The sequence below is a fragment of the Pyxicephalus adspersus genome, chromosome 1 (assembly GCF_032062135.1).
Source record: "Pyxicephalus adspersus chromosome 1, UCB_Pads_2.0, whole genome shotgun sequence".
Lineage (NCBI taxonomy): Eukaryota > Metazoa > Chordata > Amphibia > Anura > Pyxicephalidae > Pyxicephalus > Pyxicephalus adspersus.
This window is the reverse complement of record NC_092858.1, coordinates 155,225,226-155,250,272: the sequence shown is the minus strand read 5'-3', so window position 1 is coordinate 155,250,272 and position 25,047 is coordinate 155,225,226. Positions and strand designations below refer to the sequence as shown.

Here is a 25,047-nt window from a genome sequence, read left to right as displayed (position 1 = left end):
TATATATATATATATATATATATATATATATATTAACACAGGTTACCTGAGGCAACTTGTAGATAAAGATTTCAGTTGCTGTTTTTCGGACAGTAGAGGAATCCGCTGAAGCAGCAACTGTTGTGAAGGTTATATTTGTGTCTGTAATGCACGTCTGAATATATTAACATCATAAAATAATAATCAAACAATATATTTTCTACATCCCTCTATAGCATAAAACATCAGCACTTAATTCATATGCATGACTCAGGGTCATTTATGATTGTTTATTTCAAAGTATTGTTCTCTTGTTTGTATAATGCCGAGCAACTAATAAATTGTACACAGACGGCTAGCTTTCTTTTCACATTCCAGAACATTCTGTTTGTTTAGGCAAATGAAAAGTGTGAAGCGGGCACGAAATACAGTGGAGATTGTTTGATCTCTAATTGACTAATCTAGATGTGGTGGAACAGCTCAGAGGAACAAGGTCATTGGCGATCACTTTTTTTTTCCAGGTGCAGGAGAGAGATGAAAGGCAATATACTTTTTATGTCAGTACTGTGGATGATAGTCCAAATCAATACAGATATGAGCAGAATGATTACAATTTGCTTGTAACAGTTACTTTCCACTAACGTCAAAATAGCAATAATATTTCCATTTTTCATTGATAGAGGGTAAGCATTAGAGAACGTGCACGTTTGCCTGGGGTGGGGGCTGAAAAAGATCCTATGTAATTTTGCTCTAGTTGAAGAGATCAAACCGTTAGAATCCTCCGTGCTGCATTTGCTGAATCAATACAGCTGCTACCTTCATTTGTCTTGGCTTTTATTGTTAATAATAAATGTCAAGAAAACACTCACAGAAACAGGAAGGTGTTCACAAAGTCAGGGATTATGGCAGGCGCACAATGGCAAGAATTGTTGTTCAGTGGATATACATTCATATCATTTAGGAGGAGACGGGGCTGTGTCCTTTTACCACAGTCTAATTGACTGGTTTAGCTCCTCCAAATATATGTCATGGGAATGCGTTTATTTTCTGCTATAGCTCTAAGGATCGTTACCACACAGGCAGCACATTGAATTTTTATATATATCTTATATATATATATTTCAAAGCTTTTCTGGGTTTAAATCATAGTAATTTACTGTACGGCAATAAAGAAGTAGCCAGACAGTTTACAAAATGAATCTGTAACGCAATACATGCATGACTGGTGATAGAAAAAAATGCCAATAGGATTAGGGTAAAAACATAGCTTTTGCCTAGAGCAATAATTTAGGTTATGATTAGATTTTATTAAAAAAACATGCACATTTGTATAAATTAGTGCACCAGGACTATTGTGTTCCATATGTGATATTTCTGATCATTTTCTCCCTGTAGGTGTTTAGATATGTGTTTGTCTGTTGGTAGGTTTTAGTTTAACTTGAAGTAACGGAGGTTTAAAGGAATGATTTGGAACTCTCGAGCCAAACTAAAAATTATACTTAAAGGTGCATATATGAAGACCACCTGATGAGGAATTATGTTTTCTTTCAATCCAAGCATAGATGTTTCAGTCCTTTGCACTGCCATTGGTCTGTACAGGGATGTAGTGGAGGGGGGAGCACTAGTGGGAATGCTGTGCCCCCACTTTTTCATTTTTTACAAAGAATTCTTTGGTGGTCTATACCTCTAGCCGGACTGCCTCAGGTGCACATCTCTCGTATTGAATTGCAGGCTCAGGGAGGCGGCTGGTTGTCTCTGAGCACAACCCGCCCACTCTCCCATCGCAGGCTCAGACCGGTATTGGGCGGTAATGGTATTATGATGTCACTCTGGGGGAGGTGTCTTCCCCTTTGAGTGAAACAAGCAGGAGTGTAGTGGGGCGAGCACGTACCATGCTCCCTCTTTTTTTTCATGACTACACCCCTCGGTCTGTAGTTTGGGGATTCAGTATCTCACATGTAGGTGATGCAGTAGCATCTATTACAAAGTCACCAAAGAAGACTGGTTTTAGTGAGAATGTTTCTCCACTCTTTAGTGATAGGCAATATTGCCGAATATCTGAAAGTAGGGTGAGGTAAGGAGAAATTAGGGGGGTTAGGGTTGTGATGGACTTGATATTGCCTTACACAGAAAGAGACACTTCTTACAACCAAATTGGACATACTTATGTGTCCTGTAGCACCGGTGAAAAGCAAAGAGGTGGTGGTTGCAGACAGACATTTAACTGGTTATTGCAAATTGAAGAAAATCAGTTCTCATTGAATTTTTTTTTAAGACATATGGTCCCTGATACAAAAGATAGAAAAGATAGAAAGAAACACAGTAGTCCAGTCTGTCCCCTTACCCTCCCTCTCTCTAATTTTGTTGATCTGAACTCCAATGAGTGCAGAATGCGCACTATTTACCCCCCCCCCCCCCCTCCTTGTGACTCTTGGCATTATCTATGTGCCAAAGCTCGGAGGGGATAATCAAACCAAGGACTGTTTTATAATATAGGAAAACAATCTAATCATCTTAAATACTATTTAATTATTAGCCCAACCGTGAGCTTCCCTGCCACATATTCTCCCTCAGCTTTCAAAAGATGGATCCCTAACAGATCCAGTCATGTAAGGAAAGTGTAGGAAGCCATGAGCTTCCCAGTTTTGGTGGCCACTCTTACTCTGCCTTTAATACTGAACTGGTAAAATGTCTTATTTTCCAATTTGATGTCTTGCATCAAATCAACTACATTTACTGTAGGTTGTTAATGTTTTGAATTAATTCACCTATCCCTACTTAAATTAAATTTAAACTTCTGGGTTGTTTATAATGGGCCTGATTTATTAAAACTCTCCAAGGCTGGATACACTTTCATCAGTGAACCTGGGGGATCCAGCAAACATGGAACGAATCTGGTTCCGGATTTAAAGCATTTTCTAACAAATAGCGAATGACCAGGTTTGCTGGATCAGCCATGTTCACTCATTAAAGTGTATTTTCTCCAGGGTTGGAGAGCTTTAAAAAATCAAGCCCAATGGGACGTGAGGACGTAGTGCCAACTACCAGTGTAACTCAATCAATGAACTGAGATCCTAAAGACGTTTTAGGAGGAAGAAAATAGTTTATACTCTGTTTCTTGTACTCCCTAATAATGATCATGCCGGATGGTCTACTATAATCCCTGTTACAAATTTGTTTGGGTATGCACAATTTGTGAGGCAGCACATTTGTTTTATCTCTTCAGATGGATACGTTTGTAATTAGAGAGCATAAAAGCTAAACAAATGGATGCCAAGCATAGCTGGATCTTTACATGTTCCAAGCAGCTAGGAAGAAAGCTGTTAAACAGCTGGTTAGAACATTTTACTATGCTTTCAACAAATCATTCCCTTAAGCAAATATGTACCAAATCTCTCCACAACCACGATAAAGCCCAAATCTGCGAACTGTTGTACATTCATTATTATTTTTTTATTGCTGTGCATTTTTGGTGAGCAAATAGTAATTGTATGTTTATGCATCTTAGAATAATTGCTGTAATTCTTTAGATGAAGAATTCCGCAGCAATTCTTTTTTTTTTATTTTACCAGCATTTTCATGTTGGGTGAGTAGTCTCAATGGAGATTGGTTCATTAGGATATTGACAAAACCATATACAAACACAAACACATGCAAAGGCTCCAATATGCTTATTGTCTTAAGGTGGGGTGTACATAGTCTGGCTTTGCTGCAAACTTTCTAATGTAGTGCACAGGATATAAAAGTTTGGTCTGTTTAAGATGAAATTGGTAAATTTACTAATCCCACAAAAAATGCACCAGTGCAATCATAATTAAATATACGCAGAATTTATGAAGGTGTACAGCGTTAGCGCTAATATGGCATACCCGTTCAGCAAAGAAATGCTAAAATCATGACAGATCATGGTAGTGTGGTAGTGTCATTCAATAATACACAATTTGTGTAGTGGTGAGCAAATGTTTGGAACAGAGCATAGTTAGTCAACTTTTTTAATATAGAGAGCCTTGATGACAACCCCCGATAACACATAGGGATTCATTTACGAATGGAATATAGGCTGTTCACATCCTCTTTAAATCAGATGAAACTCTGCTGACTTCAACCATCCAATCACATTCAAGGAAAAATCCCTTTTTTTTTAGAATTCCTTGCACATAATTGGGTATACTTTGCAACGTGAACTATCACCACTTTTACTAAGCTAAGTCAAGGCAATAATTCACCTTGATAAGTGAATAGCCTAAATTCTTTTTTTTATTTACTTTCATAATGTTCAGTGCATGTAATTCTAATGTAAAATTGTTAGAAACAAAAAATGCTAGACTAGATGGTCAGAGACTCGAGATATTACAACTGAATCCTTGAGATCACAACCATTACAACCTCTTTACAAGTACAAGTAGGGAAATCACAGTTCCCTACAAAATGACTTGCACCACATTTGATGTGCCTCTTTTATGATCAATTTTTAAATTCCAGAGAAACAATAAACAAAAATAGAAAGATATTATCACAGAAGAAGTAAGATAGTATGAAATGTAAAAGAAATAACTTAGTGGAGACCAGTACATTTTCCTTCGCTGTCCACAAAAAGAAAGATTTTGACTAATGGATAATAGGAGTAGAGGGCTGCTTAGTAAATACTAAAGAGCCACAAGGTAGGAAACTAAACAAGGAGGCAACTAAACAAGAAGACAAACTTTATATCCCCCATTTGACTTTCTCTTCACCATTACCTGTTGAAAAAGGAAGATCAAAAACCATACATTTCATGTACTTTCTAAAGTTTTGTGTACCATAACTTCAGTTGATCTCCAAATAGAAAGCCATTTTCCACTATACAAGCTGCTTTTCTTTGGTTAGAAAGGATACACTTTCATTAGTTAACCTGAGTCAACAGTCCAGTCAAGTAACGAAAGTGTAGGAAGCTATAAGCTTCCCCTTTTTGGTGGCCACTCTTACTTTGCTTTCATTACTGAACGGGTAAAATGTCTTATTTTCCAATTTGATGTCTTGTGTCAAGTCAACTACATTTACTGTAGGTTGGTAATGTTTTTAATTAATTCACTCATGCCTACCTATTTGTACTTCTGTGTTGTTTATAATGGTCCTGATTTATTAAAGCCTTCCAAGGCTGGAGTGGATACACTTTCATCAGTGAACCTGGGTGATCCAGCAAACATGGACTGGATGTGGTTCTGGATTGAAAACATTTGCTAACAAATGGAGAGCTTTAATAAATGCAGCCCAATATTGGTGGTGCCCACTCTCATTTGTTTGCAGATGTTTATGGAACTTTTGATGCCATATTCAGTCAATACCTGCATAGCAAACCTCAGCACCATTTAAATCTTTACCTTAACAGAAAGCTAGATTCCAACAACTCTGCAACATTATAACTCTTGACAGCCTTTTCAAAATTATTTGGATTTGTAACCAATTATCAATGTGTAATCTGTCTGGGTTGAGTTTGGTTTTCTAGCTTTCCAAGTTTTCTGCCATCTATTCATTTAAATTTTATTGTAAACCCATACAATCAACCTCATAGCTTGGATCCCATTTGAAGGGTGACACTAGGGATGTCATCCTAAAAGTTTATTACAGTTCATTTATTGGTATTTTTCAAACTGATATAAAACACATTTTCTATATTCAGAACATTTTCTTAGTATTTTTTCCTGCACATTATCACAGCAGTTATAAACACCCAATCTAGAACATGTCAAATAAAGTCGGATCTGTAGAATTTTTGATTTGCACGACTTCCTGCAGCCCAGTACCTTCCAGAAGAATTTAATGTGTTCACTACCAGCGGTTCACAGGAACACCTTAGATTTAAAACTTAGAGTCTATGATGCATTAAATGTGGGGAAAAAGGAAATGTGAACAAGGGTTAACAGTAGCATGCTCTAAAAATGATCTTTCGTTCCAAATGGAATTACACCTGGTGATCTGTAATGGATTGTATTTCATGCTGACACTTTCATTCTTCTGCTGTACTGCTTTTGAGCATCTTCTTTTGTAAGCTGTTTCACTCAAAAAGATAAACAGACAAAAGCACTGCAAGACAGAATGGAACTGAAAGGCAGCCATGTGGAGAGACATGCTGCCTAGTAACAACCTCACCCCATGGCGGCCATATTCATTCACGGATAGGAGCTTGCAGGCAGTTATCTGGCCGCACTCGGATTGTATGAGAGGGAACAATGGTGAAATACTGGGGTCAGGTGGAAAACTAAATGACTAATTTAAACACCTTGATTTAGAAGATGATTTGTGTTTCAGGCTTGAGGACTTAAAAAGTACAGAAAGTAACTTTTTTTTACCACTTTGAGATATTTTTTTTTTAATTTGAAGAAAGATCTAAGGTTTGCATGCAGGGATATGAAAGATTACAGATTTTTTAAACAATTTCACTCCTTCATGCTTTTAAAACGTTTTCCAAGCCAGATCAAATCTCACGTCCAAAAGCTTCTAAAAGGAGATCTCTAGCTGCTAATAAGTAGTCAGATGCTATTTGTGCAACATGAAATAATGAAATGGAAGAATTAATTAATTGCCCTGGTTAGCAAAAACAGTTCAATATCTGAACCTTAACACTTTTACAAACTAAACAACCCTTAAAATGGAAAAAAAGTCTAGTCTGATTTAGTAAAATTGTCTGTTCATAGCAAAAGCAGATCATTGCTATAATCTCATAAGAAGTAAAATGGCTGCCCTACATTATTGCAGCATTCAGTTTATCCTCAAAAACAATTATAATTCCATTATGGCACAAACCACGAACTCTCAACTTTGAATTCTGTGACTTACATATTGAGAGTTATTGTAATGACAGGTTGCCTTCATTTATTGGTGCCAAAACTAGGACCCCCATTTGCCTGGTATAGTAGTAATTTGTATTTCTTAATTAGCATTTCTGTTTATGGAGGCCTTGGCTTCAAGGGACAGTGTAAGTGTAAATGGACATTTGGTATCTGCAACCCCTATTTATTGCACAGTGCTGGTTTTGTAGATTAGTACTTTATTAATAAAAGGTAATAATAGTAATTATATAAATTGCTTAAATAAGCACACCACACATCACAATGGATTATTCCTGGATGCCATAATTTTTGTATAACCACTTGGCTTTAGCCAGAAGCAATAGAATAAAACCCCACAAATTGTTGAAAAGTGCTAAAGCCATATCTAGATACAATGGCCTAGAAGGGTGCCCTTCCATTCTGTAGGTCCATGAAAGTGTCTTCCTTGATGCCAGTATTCTTGTACATCCATTAGATTTTAGCTGCAAACATGGGAATAAAACACCTTAAAATGATGGAAAGTGGTAAATCCATATCTTTCTTTCTGCAGGTCCATATAAATGTAAAATATTTTGGATTTTGCTGCTCCAGAATGTAGACTTCAATACATGAAAATATCCAAAAACATCTATGTATGTTGCACTTATAGATAAGTGAATAGATTTACATTTTTCTGCAGGGATCCATAATTTGTGAAGAACTACCGACGTGGAAATGATTATGTTACTATTTAGAATTACACCCCATATTACAAGTTCTATAATTCTGTTTAAAACATTTTCCATATCACTATAGAAAATGAGATTTATGATGTTTATATAACCTTCCTACGCAAGTCTACCTTAGCTGCCTTTGTTGCCAGTATTCTAGTATGTGCTTACTAGACAAGAATTAGCTGCTTGGTTTATACAGAATATTCCTCAAGACTGCATATATTTTACATAAACAAAAATTATACAATGCACGTGCAATGCTTCTACAATGATTTATTCAGCACTATTGTTGCCTGTAGTGCTGCAAAAGTGTTACAAATGAAAGTAAATAATGAACTACATATCCATAAAAGCATATAAACGTACATAAAATCACACAATGAAATGTATACAGGAAAAAGATACCACTGAGAGAAATCTCTGCCAATTAAAGATTATAGGCTTCCTCCAGACATTAGAAAGTAGTTGATTCAGTCACTGTCAGTACAGGAATCCTCAGATTATTTAAGCTCTGCGGAGCATTTAAAAAAACTTGCATGTTTGGCTCTGCTGAGTTTTCTAGATTATTTCACCAGGGAATGGAGGGCAGAGGGGGCTACTTTTTTCTATATTAGACATAGCATTTATTTTTTATGCTGTTGTATTTAATGGCTTAGAGTTTTTAGGTTTAAAATCCCCTGTATTTTTCCCCATTTCCCCTTTTTTATTGTTAGTAATCATGGAATGTAGGGCAACATAAACCAAGTATTCACAATGAATAGATCTGTCACCCAGTATGAAGGCAGCCGTCATACATCTCCTTCATTAGTGTCAGATTAATGACCCTGTCACCATTTTAAATTAATTTCACGTGTCTTATCCCACAAAAAAAAAAAAAAAAATGATGCTTAATCATAAAGCTCTGATTTTAGAGTGGTCAGTAAGAGTCAGACTAGTCACATTGCAGACACTCTGGCACAATTACTGTAAACAAGTAACACATTTTAATAACTAGCCAAGCAGCAGACGTCCTACAGAGAACGTGGTGGGAAATAGAAAAAACAGATTAGCAAGGACACAAAAACATGATAGCCAAAAAACATGATTAAAGATAAGTAAAGTGCACTTCATTGATATTTGTTTTTCTAAAGACTTGAGTTCCAAGGTGGATTTGGAAAGCGAATAGCACATATGCATTCAAAAATGTAGTTAGGTGTATTGCGCAGGGAAATATCATTTTTCTATACAATCACTTTTAAATAAGGATATTTTGTCTAAAAGAATCTTCGATTGATAAAGGTGACAAAATCCAACCAAGTGACCATATTTCACCCTTGATCACATACCCAATTTACCCCGGCCTTTGTACCGCACAATCATGCCCCATTCTCTCTTTAAACAAAAGAACAGGACAGTTATTGCATCTTTCTGGGAGCTTTAAGTGGAACAATCCACAGACTACAAAATTTCCCCGTCTTAGTTGGACATTATCTGCCTTACTCCATTTTTTTACACTGAGAGAGTGTTTTATATTTTGAGTGTACTTAAAAATATAGGTTGACCATCAACAAAGCTATGTAAGGGATGGCATCAATACACTGCTTCTTTGGATAGTATTTCTGACTTGCAGGCACTTGTTGTTGTATCATAAGAGGTTGGGAACAAGAGCAGGATTGTTGGGAAGGCTATGTTCAGGCTGGCCATGCGGCGAGCCCCTGTCTTGGAGGAGACGCGCAAGTAACTTCTCCCTGTGGCAGCTCAATAGAAAATAAATGTGGGTGGCAGTGAGTGGTACCGTAGATCTCACTGCCACGAGCTCTCAAATGTGCAGTTGCTGGTGGTGCACTGTGAGGGACAGAGCACCTTGCCAGCTCCCAGTAGCTGAACCTGCCAATTAAAAAACTAATGGATAAGATAGATTTCAAGCTAGTGTGAAGGGATTTCTCTTTTAATATTGACATTTATTTGAATGTTCCTTTAAGTAATTTCAGAAGTTATAAACAAAATAAAGGTTAAGAATCTATTTCCCATAATAAAATTGTGCTGTATGTCCTGGGGATAAGTGACATGCTGATGTTTGGGACAAATTGGCTAACATTGTTATAGGGAGGCACTATGGCCACTAATGTAAGAGAGGCACAGTGACAACCAATGCACTGGGGCAAACTATCAATGTATATTATGGAGGAAATTACCTTTACCCCAAAAGGAAAACTGGGTTCTACCATAACCAAGGGGATAATATTTGTTGGTAAATGTGTCATACAGACACATACCCAAGAAAATGTTAATGTCATAAGGTAAATTGGGTTCTACCATAGCAAAGGGGATAATAATGATTATGATTGGCATAATATGTGGTCACAGCATAAATCTTTACCAGTATATATTTAACAAACAAGTTCTCATCTACTGTGTGTGTGAACACTGAAACACATGGACCTGGATTGTTTGAGGCAATGGCTGATTCCCTGGTTTAAAAATAGAGATCCACCTGCTGAGTTATTATACAAATATAAAATATCAATATTTCAGTTTTTAAGGTTTCTTTATGCAGATCCTAATAAATTAAATTTAATTAAATCATACACAAATTAATATATATTTTGTTAAATTTATTTGTTTAATGCTGATATGTAACAGTAGCAGAATGTGAAATACAGAGGCACCACTTGCTGACATTACAACATCCAAGAAACTTAGTGCCTGTTTCAAAAGCAAGAGATGCATGCATGCAAAAGGCTCCAAGATAGCAGCTTTGTGCACCTGTTCCTTTTTAATGCACTGACAAATCCCTCTAAACAAGGTATATATATATAAAATATACTTAAAAAGCAGTCCTAAGTCAAAAATGTGTAACAAAACTAAAAATAACACATACACATGTTTCTATTTTAGTCAGCGTAAGTTTTTTGTTTAATATTATTGCCGTAGATAAAAAAAATACATTGTACTCTATATTCTGTTTAAAATTACACTAAAATTATTATTCTGTACTATTTTCTTGCAGGGTGTTCGCATGTGTTGCAGGAATGTTTTTCTATTTTTGCCTGAAAAATGTTTAAAAGTTAACTAAATAAGTTGGCCCGAACGTCAATCTTGCACAGTTGTTCAGTTTCTTTACTGAATTTACTGAAATTCTTTTCTCTGATTTCTCTGCACACTATCAACTTCTCATCGTGTGCATTATTAGAGGCTGCAGTAAGTCAGACATAGCTCCCCTTTTATCCCAGCTAATGGACATCCATCTTTATCCAGCAATATTTTTCACCAGTCCTCCTGTCCATGGTCTGCTTTATTACAGTAAGACTGGTAAAGAAAGAACTAAACAGTTGTGATCTGCAGTGAATAGGAAAGCTCAGACACAAAGTGATGATGTCACTGGGTCTTAAATAAGTTATGAAATCAAAATAGAAACGTTTATTACTGTATACACTCGATGATTTTATTTTTACATTTGAATTAAATGGTTAAATAACACATCATGGATCCATTGATTTATATTGAAAGTGGTTTATATTTGAATATATATGGTAAACTATTTCACCAGGAAAGTCAAAATACTAGCAGATTGAACTTTAGCTTTAAAATGGGTAAATGTTCATTACCAAAGTGTATGAATAGATTTTTATTTTTTATTTTAAATGTAATTATTAGATAAACTTTCCATCTGTGGCACCTGTAAGTTTCTAAGAATCAAAGGGAAAACAAGGAGATTATTTGTTGTAGTTCTCTTTTGGCTTGTAACGTCCGGTGAATGGCTTCAGAATATTCCTCATAAAAAAGCAACTTGCTTCTTAGTTTTCACTGATATATACCTTAGGAAGGCTCTGCAGGTGAAATATTCATTTTTAACATATAATTTCCATCTTCTTAGCATGTTATTATTTTCTTGTTTGTCTCCCACGTCTCCCCAGCATGTTGTTTTATCCACACCTGATCTCCACTTTACAATCCATTGTAAATGGCACAATGAAAGCTTGGTTCTTGTCAATTAAATCCACTCTCCATACAGGAAACTTGTATTTTGTACAATAACCAGTAATTTTAATCTATACTGATCTTTTTTTTACACTTTGATAATTATACTTCTCTGATGTTAAGTATAAAAAAGGGAGAGAGTGATTTAATATAAAAAAATGACCAAGTGTCTGAGTCACTTTGCTTTAAGCATGTCATTTGTTAACATTATGTCTACATTACCCGAGTTAACCATTGTTATGCCTTTTGGTTTTTTTATTTATTTTATTTTGTATGATACAATTTTGTCTTTATGTTTCATGTCTCTTTTTATGTTTTCCCATTGACCAGATGCCCTTACCACTTTAATTCCAACCACAATCATCCCCCTTTCCACCACCGCAACAGTCACAACCTCTGTTTCCATAACAAACCGTTCAGCCACATCCAGCATCAAAGGTATGTCTCTTCCACTGTATGCCTTGTGTAGCAGATTCATAGAAATGGCTAAAACCAAGCTCAAATGAATTGACTAGCTATGATATTTCAATTAACGGTATGCTAATGTGTATAAATACTGTAAATTACAAATTTGTGTTGCTTGCATTGTTTCCTAATGATTTGGTAATATAGTAAAGGGAAAATGTTAATAAAGCAAATATTTGAAAATAATTAAATAAATTAAATGTGCACAACAATCCTTAAGTGAAATTTGTTGGCTGTTAAATTCTTTGGATCGATTAAGGATGCTTTTGGGCCCCTTCACACTTGTGGTTGCAAACCACTCCATAAGCTGAAAACTGCACCACCTGGTAATGTATTGCACATGTAACTATTGCATTTCCAATGGCGGTGTAGTTCTTCCCCCAGAAGAAGAAAAACAACCACAGGAGCCATGCCGCAACTGCATGCACAAATAGTTCCCAATCAATGATTCTTGGTTGATTGGGAGTAGTTGGGATTGTGGCTGAGCCTGGAATAAAAAACTGCAGTCAACTACAAGTGTGAAAGGGACCTTAATGATAAGTCATTGGCAGGACATCTCAACAAGTAAAATGAGCAGCTGATGCAACATATCAATATTTTGAGCAGGCTAAAAAATTAATTTGAAATTAAGATTTTTGAATGGTTGCACTTGTTTTTACCACATTAAATGAATGCAAATAGAAATATAACCAAAAAACAGACTATGGTTTTAGCCTACTTCCTTTTCTATTAATCTATTTAAAATAAAAATTCTGCATGCCAGCGTAATTCTTTTTATTCTTATTTTGAATATATGTTTGTGATTTGCTGCTAGATTCCATAATCTATATTCTGGATGTAATAGGCAGCAGTTGTTTTAATTCTGTTGATTTGGAGGCTGCACAATACCATTTCCCTTGATCTACATGTTGGGTGTATTTCTGTTTTTTCCGTCTCTGTATGTATGAACACTGCATAGAATCACTTCTCTTGTTCTGTATGCAATTCCAAGTCTAGATTATATATATATATGACTTATTTTGATCTTAGAGCTTGGTTGGTTTTGGAGAATTTCCAACATTATCTGATACTAGGGATGAGATTTGGGCATGAGATGAATTGTCCTTGAACCTCCGATGGGTCAGCGAAATTTCTGCGAACCGATTCTGGGAAACCATCGGAAGATCAAGGAAATGATTACAGGAGAATTCTCAGGGCTGCATTAATTCTTGCAGCCCTGGGAAATCTCCTGTTTGCGATCGCCGGCACTGGAGGGGATTACCCCAATTAACCTCTAGTGCGGGGGATCGCAAACAGGAGGATTCCCAGGGCTGCAAGAATGAATGCAGCCCTGGGAATGCAGCCGGCACTGCATTCATTGATCAGCACAGCCCGCAATTTTCTTTTTTTAATAAAATGCGAGCTCGATCAGTGAATTTACACCGGCCGTTCTTGCTTACAATTTCGGTAAGCGAGAACGTCCAAATTTGCTGCAATTTGGACTCGCTCATCCCTATTTGATACCATCTTGTGTATGATGGTACAAAAAAAATTCTATTGTTAAATATTTTTTTTTGTTGCACTTGCTTTGCACTCTGATATGCTACAAGATGCAATTGTGACACATGGGATTGTGGATAAAACCACAACATGCAGCAGGGAAGAGTGGCATCTGATACACTCCAAAGTGTTTGACTGTTGTTTTGCTGCTCATGCACAAGTACTGCATTGTTGATTAATCATACATGATAAAGCTGAAAGGGACAGTCAAATGCTCATCCACACCAAAAAAATGCTGGGTATTTTAAAGCCTCTAGTAGATGGCGAGGGCTGGAAAGGAGCAGTAGAAATGTATTGCATGACAGATCTTCAGAACAGATCTTTAGCTTTCTAGGTGCCAAGATTCTGGTGGATGAATTCCTAAAGCAGGGCACTTACCATTCACTTGATTTCCCTAATTTGTGGACAGCTGGATGTTTTTCTATAAAGAAAAGTTTTAACATGAAACTCCTAAAGCCTAATTCTAAGGGACACAAAGTAAGCTTGCTGTACCCATGTAACCAAAAACCCTAAACTGCCCGAAATATCATCATTGTGTCCTAGCTCATACTTCTGAGGCCACCTCTTTAGTGATTCACTGGACTGATAAACATAAATATTACTTAACAGTTAACCTTTCAGACATAGCAGCTGAAAAAACAGCAATAACTTGCTTCCTGAGAAACACTCAGATAAATCTACCAGCATTAAATGCAGCAAATCACCAAATGTCTAAAAGGCCCAAGTTTGACCCAGCCCTCCAGGATCTCTTTCATCTATAAATAAATGGTGGATTGATTCTTGAATGTCATTGTTGCAGTACAGGTTTGTAAGATGTATAGTGAAAAGGTTTATTTGCATATATTTTCTGGCACAGTATCCCTGAAGTCCCCTTATCAGTATTTTCTACTTCAATAATGTCTACAAATCAGAAATGTAATCTAAAAAAAACGGGTGAAGGACAAGATGTTCATGAAACCTAGTAAGTTTTATACAGGATTGATCTATATATGTTTCACTGCATTATCTTTCTTTAAAATGTCTTTTTGGTAAAAGTCAAATGTATGATAATCTACTTCCTCCAAACTTCCAATCCTTATCCTACCATTTTAGTAAATTGCATTGGCATGACTGAGTTCCTTTTTTTTCTACATTTAAAGAATTTATCTGAAGACCAAAGAGATAATCCAAAGAAGAGAATCAGACAGTGGTATAACATACTGCTGGCTCAATGTGATAAACTTTATGTTATCTTATGGATTTTTTCCCATTCCTGACACGATGCTTAGAAGGGGGTTTATGCAAAAGATTAGGCAAAGGATTTAAAACAGAAAGGCAAATCCTATTCACAAGATGCAGATTTAAAAACACTCCATTCAGTAATGAATATTTTTTACCTATAATACTATTACTGAACTAGATGTCGAAGAAATTTGACTTCTATGACAAATATTAACTGATGCCTTTAATAAATAAATCATGTCTTTCTTGTACTAATTAGGTGCAAATATTAAGATATAGATATTCAGAACTCTATTATTTGCAGTAGGGTGAAAAATTAAGTCAAGCAAAACCCCATTTTCTGCTATGAAATTAACATAACAATTCTAAGTAAAATATGGAGCCATTGTCGAATTTTCTTTCTAAAAATGCTGGATGCCTAACTTCAATAGGTACAATAATGATGTTCCTTTGGCTTCATTAGCCTAATGTTAGTTCTAGGTCAGTAACCCAGAAAGTTTTAAAAACACAGATTTTCAAGAGAAGATGACCAGTGTCAGTCTCTATATTTCTTTAAATAAGTATCAAAAGAGTACCTGTGCTCAAATTATAAGCATTTAACTAATTGCAATTTCCTAACAAACAATAAAAGAGCTTTAAAAACATCACTAACCTCTCTATCTGCATGTACTGTGAAACAATTAATTCTCAAACATCCTCAAATATTCCAAGAAAGACTCTGAAACCTAGTACACAGGCCAGATCATTACACAGGTTCCCTTTAGGATTGTGATTGTGAGGTTTGTAAAAATAAGGGATGTCAAACCAAAAAATATATTGATTTTAAAATGTATGTTTATGCATTAATATTGGAAAAGATAAGGTCACTACTGTTCTATAAAAGGACCAGTCTATCAAAAGTTGATATTCAGTGATTGACAGAAATAGCCCTCATGACTTCTTTAATCTATACATTTGTTCTCAGAATCTGGAGGCTGGTTAAATTTATTTCTATTCCCACTGCAGTACCTAAATATCTGAATGGCTTATTAAATCACAATGTATGCATTAGGTTAAAAAAAAAGGCAGGCCCTTTAAATTAAGCATTATTATAATCCAAACTGCCTGCAAAACCCATGCTTTTTGAACAATATTGTTTGGAGGCTGCCCCTCTTTCACATACAACTTCTTTGATGTATGTCCATCTGAATTAATTGACCCTAGATAGTTTCCAAAGATTAAAACAATAAAGGGAACAGGAAATTGCAATGCAATTAATAGACAAACAATGGGAGAGGGCCTGCTTCTTAGCACATAAGTGTTCTATTAGCACTAGACTGCAGGAAAATGCATATAAAATCCTAACACATTGGTACTGGACTCCGGACAAGATTCACAAAGTCTCCGCCCAAAAGTTCAAACTCTGCTGGTGCTGCAGATCTGACATGGGCACCATGACTCACATATGGTGGTCTTGCCCCATTATACAGGAATTTTGGAAGGAAGTTGCTCATTATAGTCAACTCATTACTGGAGTCTTATTGCCATTGAGACCAGTGCATTTGCATAAAATGCCCATGAAAAGTCTATAATACTCTGTTTAATAAATGATGCATGTAGTGTTATCCCACTATTCTGGAACTCACAAGAGGTCCATACGCTTAGACTCTGGTTAAGCAAAGTGAATTGTATGTATCTTATGGAGGAGGCCATTAGTCTAGACAATATTGACAAATTTTCTATGACCTGGGATGCATGGATTGTTTTTAAATGCACTACCAAGTACCAAAATATTTTTCCAAAGTGACCACTTAACCCAAAGTCTTTAGGGGTAAAGGAGAGGAATCAGTATTAACAGTAAACGGTATTGCTGTATGTTATTATTTTTATGATAGTTGTCCTTTTTTTTTTCTTTTTCGGTTTTCTTCTTGTTTTGCACACGAAAATGTAAACTGCTGCTCATTGAAAATGCTGTATACTTGAACATAATCAGAGATTTCTATTGTGATATTTTATTTGACAAACTGCGATTCTGTTTTATTTCATTGTGTTAAAAATGTACACGGTTTTTGAATTATTGTTATTAATTGTTTTGCTAATAAATTTCGAAGTGTGAAAAAAAAGGGCAAGCATCCCATCCCATCAGAATTGTTTCTCTCTGCATACAAGTCAATAGCAATGTAGAAGCAACTTGAAGCAGCTTGATTTAAGACATCTTCATAGAAGATGTTCATATGCAGGTCATAAGCAAGTGCAAGCATAATGCACATGAAAGCAATTTGCAATGATATCAATCCCTTTTACTTCTTTTACATTCTTTCCAAACCTAAAAGTTTTGGTTGGAGTCTTAAATAGCTTGTACAGCCATGATATATCTTATCTATATATTTTACCATTGTTGTGATTTTTCTTTAGACTTATTTTCAAACCAGGTTTCTATGGTTTTTGAAAGACCTAGTAGCAGTAGCCTTTTTGCCTCGTGAAAAATATAACTAACCAATCATTGCTGAATATTATTTAATAAAAAATGTCCAGAAGTGGAGGGAGCAAGGCTGAATGTAATTTAGGTTCAGTAGAGCTCAATATACACTGATAATTGTTACTTTTTGCCAATCTGTAATATGTTCTTTTAAATTTGCGTTGTGGAGAATATGAGAAATACTTATAATATAGAAAAAAAAGTTACACAAGGAACTCTTTTCAGACAAAGAATGAAAAGTAAGATATATGTTCCTAAACTTTAGCTGACAGCAATTATTTTAAAAATAGATGTACATTAGTGTAAATCCAGTTACAGCATAAAGACAGGATATCTAAGAGATAAAAAGTTGAGCTGGAGACTGATTTTAAATATGATTGTGCTTGGTGTAATCTTAATTTAGAAGGTAAAAAAAGAGAGATCTGATATGACCCATTTAATACTTTTGAGCCCATTTAAAACTTCTAAAATGCATTTTCATCTACCGCTACCTTCTTAAATCCCATTGGCATGCCTGATTTTAGTGATATGTCTCTTAAATTTAAAATAACTTATCTCAAGGGCCGCAGGGATCATCTTTAGGAGGGAATCAGCTGGTGTTCCATCATATTTCTGGCTCAGTATGATGAACTGTTTCATCGTATGGCTCCTTTCCATTACAGGGCCTGGGTTTAGGAAGGAGATTGCAAAAATATGGAATCTTAAAGATAAGTGGATGAAGATCAATAAGATTCTGTGGATGAAAAATATTATATTACACAAAAGGTCACCAGGTGATACAAGAATGAAATGAATAAAATGACAGATTAATTAACTTAATGAATTGCGGTTGAAACTGATGACTTCTAATAAGTGGTCTGTGACAACTAGAATGAAATATTTACAGTGTTTAATTTTCTTTTTATCAGATGAATATGTTAATAGATGAGTCAGTGGTTGTTACATGCTTTATTTTAAGTACTGAATAATCAGTTTTATTATAGTTATACTCCATATGGTTTTATTTAATTTCATATTAGGATTCAATAGTTAATGTGTATGTAGATCCTAACAATGAACATGTCTTATCTGTCCCACTTTAGTCTTGTAAATATCCTTATAAAATACATTTTTGTTATATATGTTCAATAAATACAAAAAAAAACAAGATAAAATTAGTTATAGCTATTAAAAATGTGCCATTGGTGATTTGCCTCCTCTACATTCATATTATAAAGCCAATTTATGTGGATGGCAGAATCCTAATTTGGACTAAGAATGAATGAGGCTTCCAGTTCTTACACAGACTGCTCAGTTCTTATCAACACCCAAAAACTAGTGAAACAAGAGCAGCAACAAAGAAATGTTTGTCTCATAGTAAGGTAAGCAGCCATGTGACATGTCAGGACAGCTGGAAACTTCCTATACTTATAGATGGGATCAGAAATTGTGCAAAGCCTTGCTTGCTTATAGACATTTCTTTATGCTGTATATGCAGTAAAAATGAGATGTCTACCTCTTCTAAAACACAGTATAGAGATGATTTAAACCAAGGGAACTTGGACATGACATACAGTTGAAATTGGAAAATATGAAAAGATTTATGTATACCATTAAAAATGGATCAATTAACTGTGCTAACAAATCAAGGCCAAAAATATGAGAAAACCAAGCTGAATGATTCATGCCAGAAGCAGATCCCTGATAGCTTTTCCAAATGGCTCATTCTCCATATCTTGTTGGCCAAAAAAACAGGACTTTGTTGGCCTGGAAAACATAGCTCCAGGTCAATATTCCTTCAACATATGCAAAAGTTTAAATAATCCAACAAATTGTTTTTGGTCTCTGAATTGCTAATTAAAGTTTAATTTGCTCTAAAAATGTAAGTGCTGTTGTTTAAAAATGTTAAACCATATTTGAATTTTTAGAAAATAAGTGTGATTTAGATTTTTTTTTTATTTACCCTCCAGTGAATTCACCTGACATATTTTTCTAATCAAAGTTTAATAGTTAAGTTTCATCCATTTGGTTTAGGTCTAGAAAACTTGATGGTATAGTTTGTTTTATTATGCACTGCCAGACCTAACCTAATAAAACTAAAGTAAGAAAAATAGAGATGGATGGAACTGGGTTTTTTGTTCTTTTCTTTATTTCTTTATTACAGTCTAGAACAGTAAACAAAAATATGGGATATGCACCACTGGGGGCACGCAGAATTAATGAATGCAGCACAAATCAAGATTCAGAACTGAGTTTGAATAATTAGGTGATTTTACAAATTAGTTTTTACTGCTAAATTATATTTTCATCATTTTGTTGTATAGAAATATTTAATAGAGAAACAGAGTATATAGATAGTAAAGACATTATTATAGTGTGATGATGCAGAATAGATAGACATAGTTAGGTGATATAGGAACAGTGTCTTAGTATGTTATGAGAAAAAGAGTTTAGTGATAGGTAATAAGAATACAGAAGCAGTGTATGGTGAGAAATATTGGATAGAAGATTGCATTGTCTTGGTGCTTAACAGAGGAGCAGAGTACGATAATACCAAACAGAAAAGAGCTTGGTAATAATAAATAGCAAATAAAAGTATAGTGATACTGATTACAGGAATCAGTGTTCGATGACAGTAAAAAAGTATGGTGATCGTAAACAGAGAACGAGTGTGTGATGAAAACATATAGGGCATTGCAGCATGGTAATACTACAAACAGGAACACAATATGGTGATACTGCATACAAGAGCCTATAATGGTGATACAGAGTAGAAGAGTGAGGTATGATGATATTGAAGAGAGCAGCAGTCACCAACGGGCGGTCCGGAGCCCGTAAGTTTAGTGGTCCGTAGGTTCGAAAAGGTTGGCGACCACTGGAATAGGGAAACAGCAAGGTGTGAAAAAACTGAACAGAGGAGAACAACATTGAGATACTAAATAGAAGAGCAGAATATGGTGATGTAAAATATAGGAGCAGAGTATGGAGATAATGAATATAGGAGCAGACTATGGGGATACTCAATAAAAGATCAGACTTTGGTGATACTGAATAGTTGATCAGAGTTTGGTGTTATTTATAATTGTTATATGTGGTAGAGAAGGTTTAATGTGGAAATAAACCCTGTTATACTTACTGTTCTGTCCCAGAGCACTCGCATCTTCTTCCTTCTTCACTTACTTGATATGATCTCCAGTCATCTAGATTGGCCTGGCTGGCAAGTGAAGGGGAAGTCGGGATTGCCGGGTATATTGGCAACCTAAGCTGAGCTGCATATGTGCGTTTTTTGACATATTTTTTTGCAATTTCATGGAGCGGTCAGGCAGCTAGGAGGGATTATTGCAGAAGGAACAGCACCTGTCCATTTCTGCAATATTGACCTGCTTGATCTAATTGTTTAACAGTGGAACCTTTATTTTACTTTAAAACTCATGTGAGTTTATTTTTTTTACTTTCAATGTCTCTTTAGTGAGATTTTCTTTCACACCTGGAGACACCAGCGTAAGTGTAAGAACATCCCTTCATTGTATATGATATTGTCAACTCTAAAATTTTAGACTTCCCATCACTTTCTGTCTTGGTAAGTTTTGAGTCTACAAAATAAACTTGATAGAGGCTCTAACTCTAACTTCTTTATTCAAAAGGTAAGTCTAAAGCGAGTTTTGACCTATACAAATTGGAACCAAAATATTTTTGGTGTACCATTGCGTTTTAGATTTACTAAATTAAATAGAATTAAATAGAAGCAATTCCCTATTCAGTTTTCGGATTGTTGGTTTTGGTGACGTAAGTACATTGAGGACAGGAAATAAACAAAATGAAAAAAAACAAAAAAAACAAAAAACAAAATATATATTATTAGTACATGAGTCTTTATTATGAATCGTATTATATTAAAAAAGATTATTAGTACAAATTATAAAATAATAATGTAATGTAAGCCTCGCTTCGCCTCAGTAACATGGAATAAATCGTCCACTTTTGCTTATTGATTGTGTCCATTAGCAGAACCTTAGTCAGAGCAAAATATCAGCATGCCTTTTTTTGAAAAGCTTCATGTTTACCATATCAGTGGACTCATTGACATCAAGCAATCTCTTATATTGGATGATAACTGCTTGGTATACTTTATCTAGTACAAGATGAATTTGTTGACATATCCATTTATAACTTAGAAAATTATATTTGAAGGTCATTTCTTGACCTGAGGTTCATATTACTTTACTCACTAAGGCAGTATTATTTAATGTATATCTAAAGTCCATTTATTAAACAACAACCACTACCACTAGGGTAACTGGCTTGTACCCCCATCTCCCCATAGGCCCTACTCAGTGTTGAAAAAATCCACATTCATAAAAAATGAAATGCTGAAGTGTGTGATTTAAAGCAAATACATCCGGAGACTTTTGTTTAATAAAATCACTTACAGCAGACAAATTGCATGTTAAATAGGATTTAACTTGAGTGATTGTGTAGTTTCATTAGCCTTATGATTAACGCAGTAATGTTAAATGTGTCAAGGCATTTGTCTGCTGTAAGTGCTTTTATTAAATAAAAGTCTACTGGTGTTATCGCTTTACCCACAGACTCCAGCATTCCAGATTCCTATTGCTGTTTGTGTCTCTGCAAAGGCGATTCATATGCCTCATTTGTCCTTTTGACCATTATCAGCGGGACAGAAAGCGATGCATGATTCAATATTTTATCATTTTTACAAGAACAGGAATAAAATGGAAATCTTCCAATGGTGAATCCCATTCCAGTGGCCTGTTTTTATGGACTTTTGTTCACATTAAGTGGGCTTACTTACTGGTGCTCCCTCACCACCTCCACACATGAGATTACACTTTCTTCAATAAAGCTGGGTGATCCAGCAAACCTGGAATGGATCTGGTCCAGGATTGAAAACATTTGCTAACAAATAGCTTATATATTTTTTTAAGAAATCTATTTCAAGTTTGCTGGATCAACCAGCTTCACTGATGAAAGTGTATCTATCCTCTCCAGCCTTGGGGAGCTTTAATACAATAGCCCCATTGTATAATGGAGTAGTGCTTTACGTATGATGGAGAACATCCCCCGTGCGGCAGTGCATGGACCTGGGTGCCAAATCACCAGGCCTGATCACTGTCACATTGGGGCTGGCCATAATACCATCCTTCTGTCTATCCTTCAACACTGGTTTACACCAAATTAGATTAGGATGCTGCCCTGGGTAGGCAACAAGGAGATGTGGTTCAGTACATGCAAAAGCCTGATGGTCAGGACGGAAGATTCTACAATATCACTTTGCCATGCCTATTCAGCTTTGATTTGACACCTCAAAAAATATTTCAGTAGACGCTTTCATTTTGGAGAAATGTGTAGGATACAAATGCCGTTTTTTGTGAAAATGCTAGTTTTCTGTCTCTCATCATGAGCCAGATGATCATCAACACAAAGCAATTGATGTCAGAGTAGTGCTTCTCATCCACATACTTTTCATGTTGAAATCAGAAGATGAGTTTGGCAATAGCAGATTAACACCTAAAAATGACTTCTAAAAGTTTCTTAAATCTGAAAAGAAGTCATCATCTTATATATTCATTTTTTTTTCGATGTCACGTTGCAAGTATGAATTTTAAATGCAATATGTGTTAAAAGATTGTTTCAAAGCAAACATAAAATTAATTTGTGCCATTAAATGCTAAAACATTTTTCTACCATGCAGTATGGGCCAAGTGTTAGCAGCTCTCTGTGCAACGCAAACTAAGTAATCTGCTGTATTATAAATAAATGAGCTGTTTACATTAATTATACAAAAGCTGGGCTGAAACAATCTAACCCTATTAATATTTAAACCTGCAGAGAAGGAAACATTGATAGTAGAGAGTGTTTATTGTGACTTCATTGGGACCAAGAAATATGTATTGAATGTAGAAGGCTTTTGGACAGTGGTAACCTTTAGGCCTGTTATAATGAATGGTCTATAGTATATGTGATCATTCACACCTTTTTTTTTGCATATTCCTAATTCAAACTATTTTCATTTTTTTCCCTTCTATTATGCCTTTAGTTCTTTGTAAACACAACAGAAGCTAAAAGTAAACCTCACCAAAGTAGGAATGATGCCCTCTTTCTTGGGAGTCATGTCAGATTGATGAACAAGGTTGGGGGAACCATGTCTTGTGTTACTATTATCTGACATGTGTATGTCTCTTTTGGAATAGCCACACTTTTGTGCGTTTGTAAAAGTTAAGAATTAAAGCAAACTCATTGCTTTGATCTGAATGAGCAAAATGCAGTTTTTTCTATTTCCTATTTTCCTTTGAGCTAAGGGTGTAAACCAATGAACATTGACGAAAGTTCCATAAAGGGAGCTTATGCTGCCTAATACACCAATATAAGTTTTTGTAAGGCAGTGCACCAAAATGCGCAGTATTGTGTTATCGCTTTGTAGTGCACTACAATGCTTGTACCTTGGGTGCCAAGAATGAATGGCACTGCAGCTCACCAATTAACATAGAGATTCTATCCCTTCCTAGGTCTATAATAAAAATTTGTTTTTATTGCCATTTATGTCCCCATTTTCCTTGAGCTGTCCTGTCTGGCACCTGTTGCATTGACAGAAAGTGAGAAGAAATGTATTAAATAGTAAAGGCCATTTCACACTGTAGCCTTACTACTTGTGTTGTACCATGTGTTATGGTAGAACTCAAAATGTGTGAAATGCATGATAATAGTACCTAATGCTGCTGTTCACATACTTACAATGCACATTACAAAAAATAGATCTGTTTTGTGAACTAATGTAAGGTGTTAAGGCCAGCCCCTGGTATCAGGAAATGCACGATTGAAACCACCTAATAACAAATTAATAAAGTATCACATTGGTATAAACGGGCCCCTCACAGACAGCAAAGGAAATTGATGTTGGACTTGTGGAAGAATAATCTATGAACTGAATGTTATTAATTTCTTGTTCTTGTGTTACTTCAGCCTGGCCCAGATTTTATTTTTTTGTTTGTACTCATCCTGCACAATGTTGGTAAATAAATACATTTATTTATAAATACATAAATACAGGGTAAATACATTTTGTTCTGGACTTTAATACGCAGAGTAGCATTTATATCCTCTATCTTGTTTTCCCTTTTCCCAGGGGATTTGAAATAGTATTAGAATAAATAGGACTGCTAGCTAACTTTGTAAAGAAACACATCATTTTATTAAAAAAAAACATATTTAGTGATCCAGCGTTCCTCAATTAATAAAAAAAGTTAGAAATGAGACAGAAACTTGATCTTCAGATCACCTTTTTCCACCTTTTAAATATCCATGTTGATTTCTAAAACTGCACATTACAATAAAAGTTCAGCAGTGAGGTGGAATGGTTGGGGAGTGGCACTCTTAAGCTTCTACTTAAAGAGATTTGCTCATACCTTCCGCAATCATTATTTGTATAGTAACTGATCATTTTGACATGTGTTTTCACTGACTGCAAATTCTACTTATACATTTGTGTCACTTGTTAAATTTGAAGACTAGCTTACCAGTATCATAATGTATGTGCAAAATTACCTACAGGCTTTATTTACCAGAGTAGTGTAGGTGAATTTACCTTTAAAATGTTTTTTCGTTTTGACTGTATCACTTATAATAGCAGAATTCAAACATACCTCAAGATTCTAACAGGCTTGCTTGTCTCAGGTAGGCTGCAGACAGAATTGTCTGGGAAGCTGCCATCAATACTAAAAGTCTGTTGGATGATTCAGAGAGTTGACAAGTACACTGGAAAGTAACTTACTGTGTGACAGGAGACTGCTACAGGCCATTGTCTTAAACAGACAGTTTTGGATGGAAAATAAGAAAAGAACCTATTTTGTTAATGTCAACATTTATAAAAACTTTTTTTGAGTTTCAAAACTGTGGTGTTCGTTTA

At 35.3% G+C, this 25,047-nt stretch overlaps 1 protein-coding gene across 3 annotated transcripts in view; it reads left to right on the top strand.

Annotated features, from left to right (window-relative positions):
• The window catches only part of CADM2 (cell adhesion molecule 2), a 936,889-nt gene that overhangs the window by 849,185 nt on the left and 62,657 nt on the right, over positions 1-25,047 (top strand). For 2 of the 3 annotated variants that reach the window (XM_072431967.1, XM_072431966.1), the window contains one exon: positions 11,792-11,899. The exons of the other annotated variant lie outside the window; for it this stretch is intronic. In XM_072431967.1, the coding sequence (XP_072288068.1) occupies positions 11,792-11,899 (108 nt within the window). The remainder of the gene's footprint in view (positions 1-11,791; positions 11,900-25,047) is intronic. 3 annotated transcript variants of the gene reach the window in all.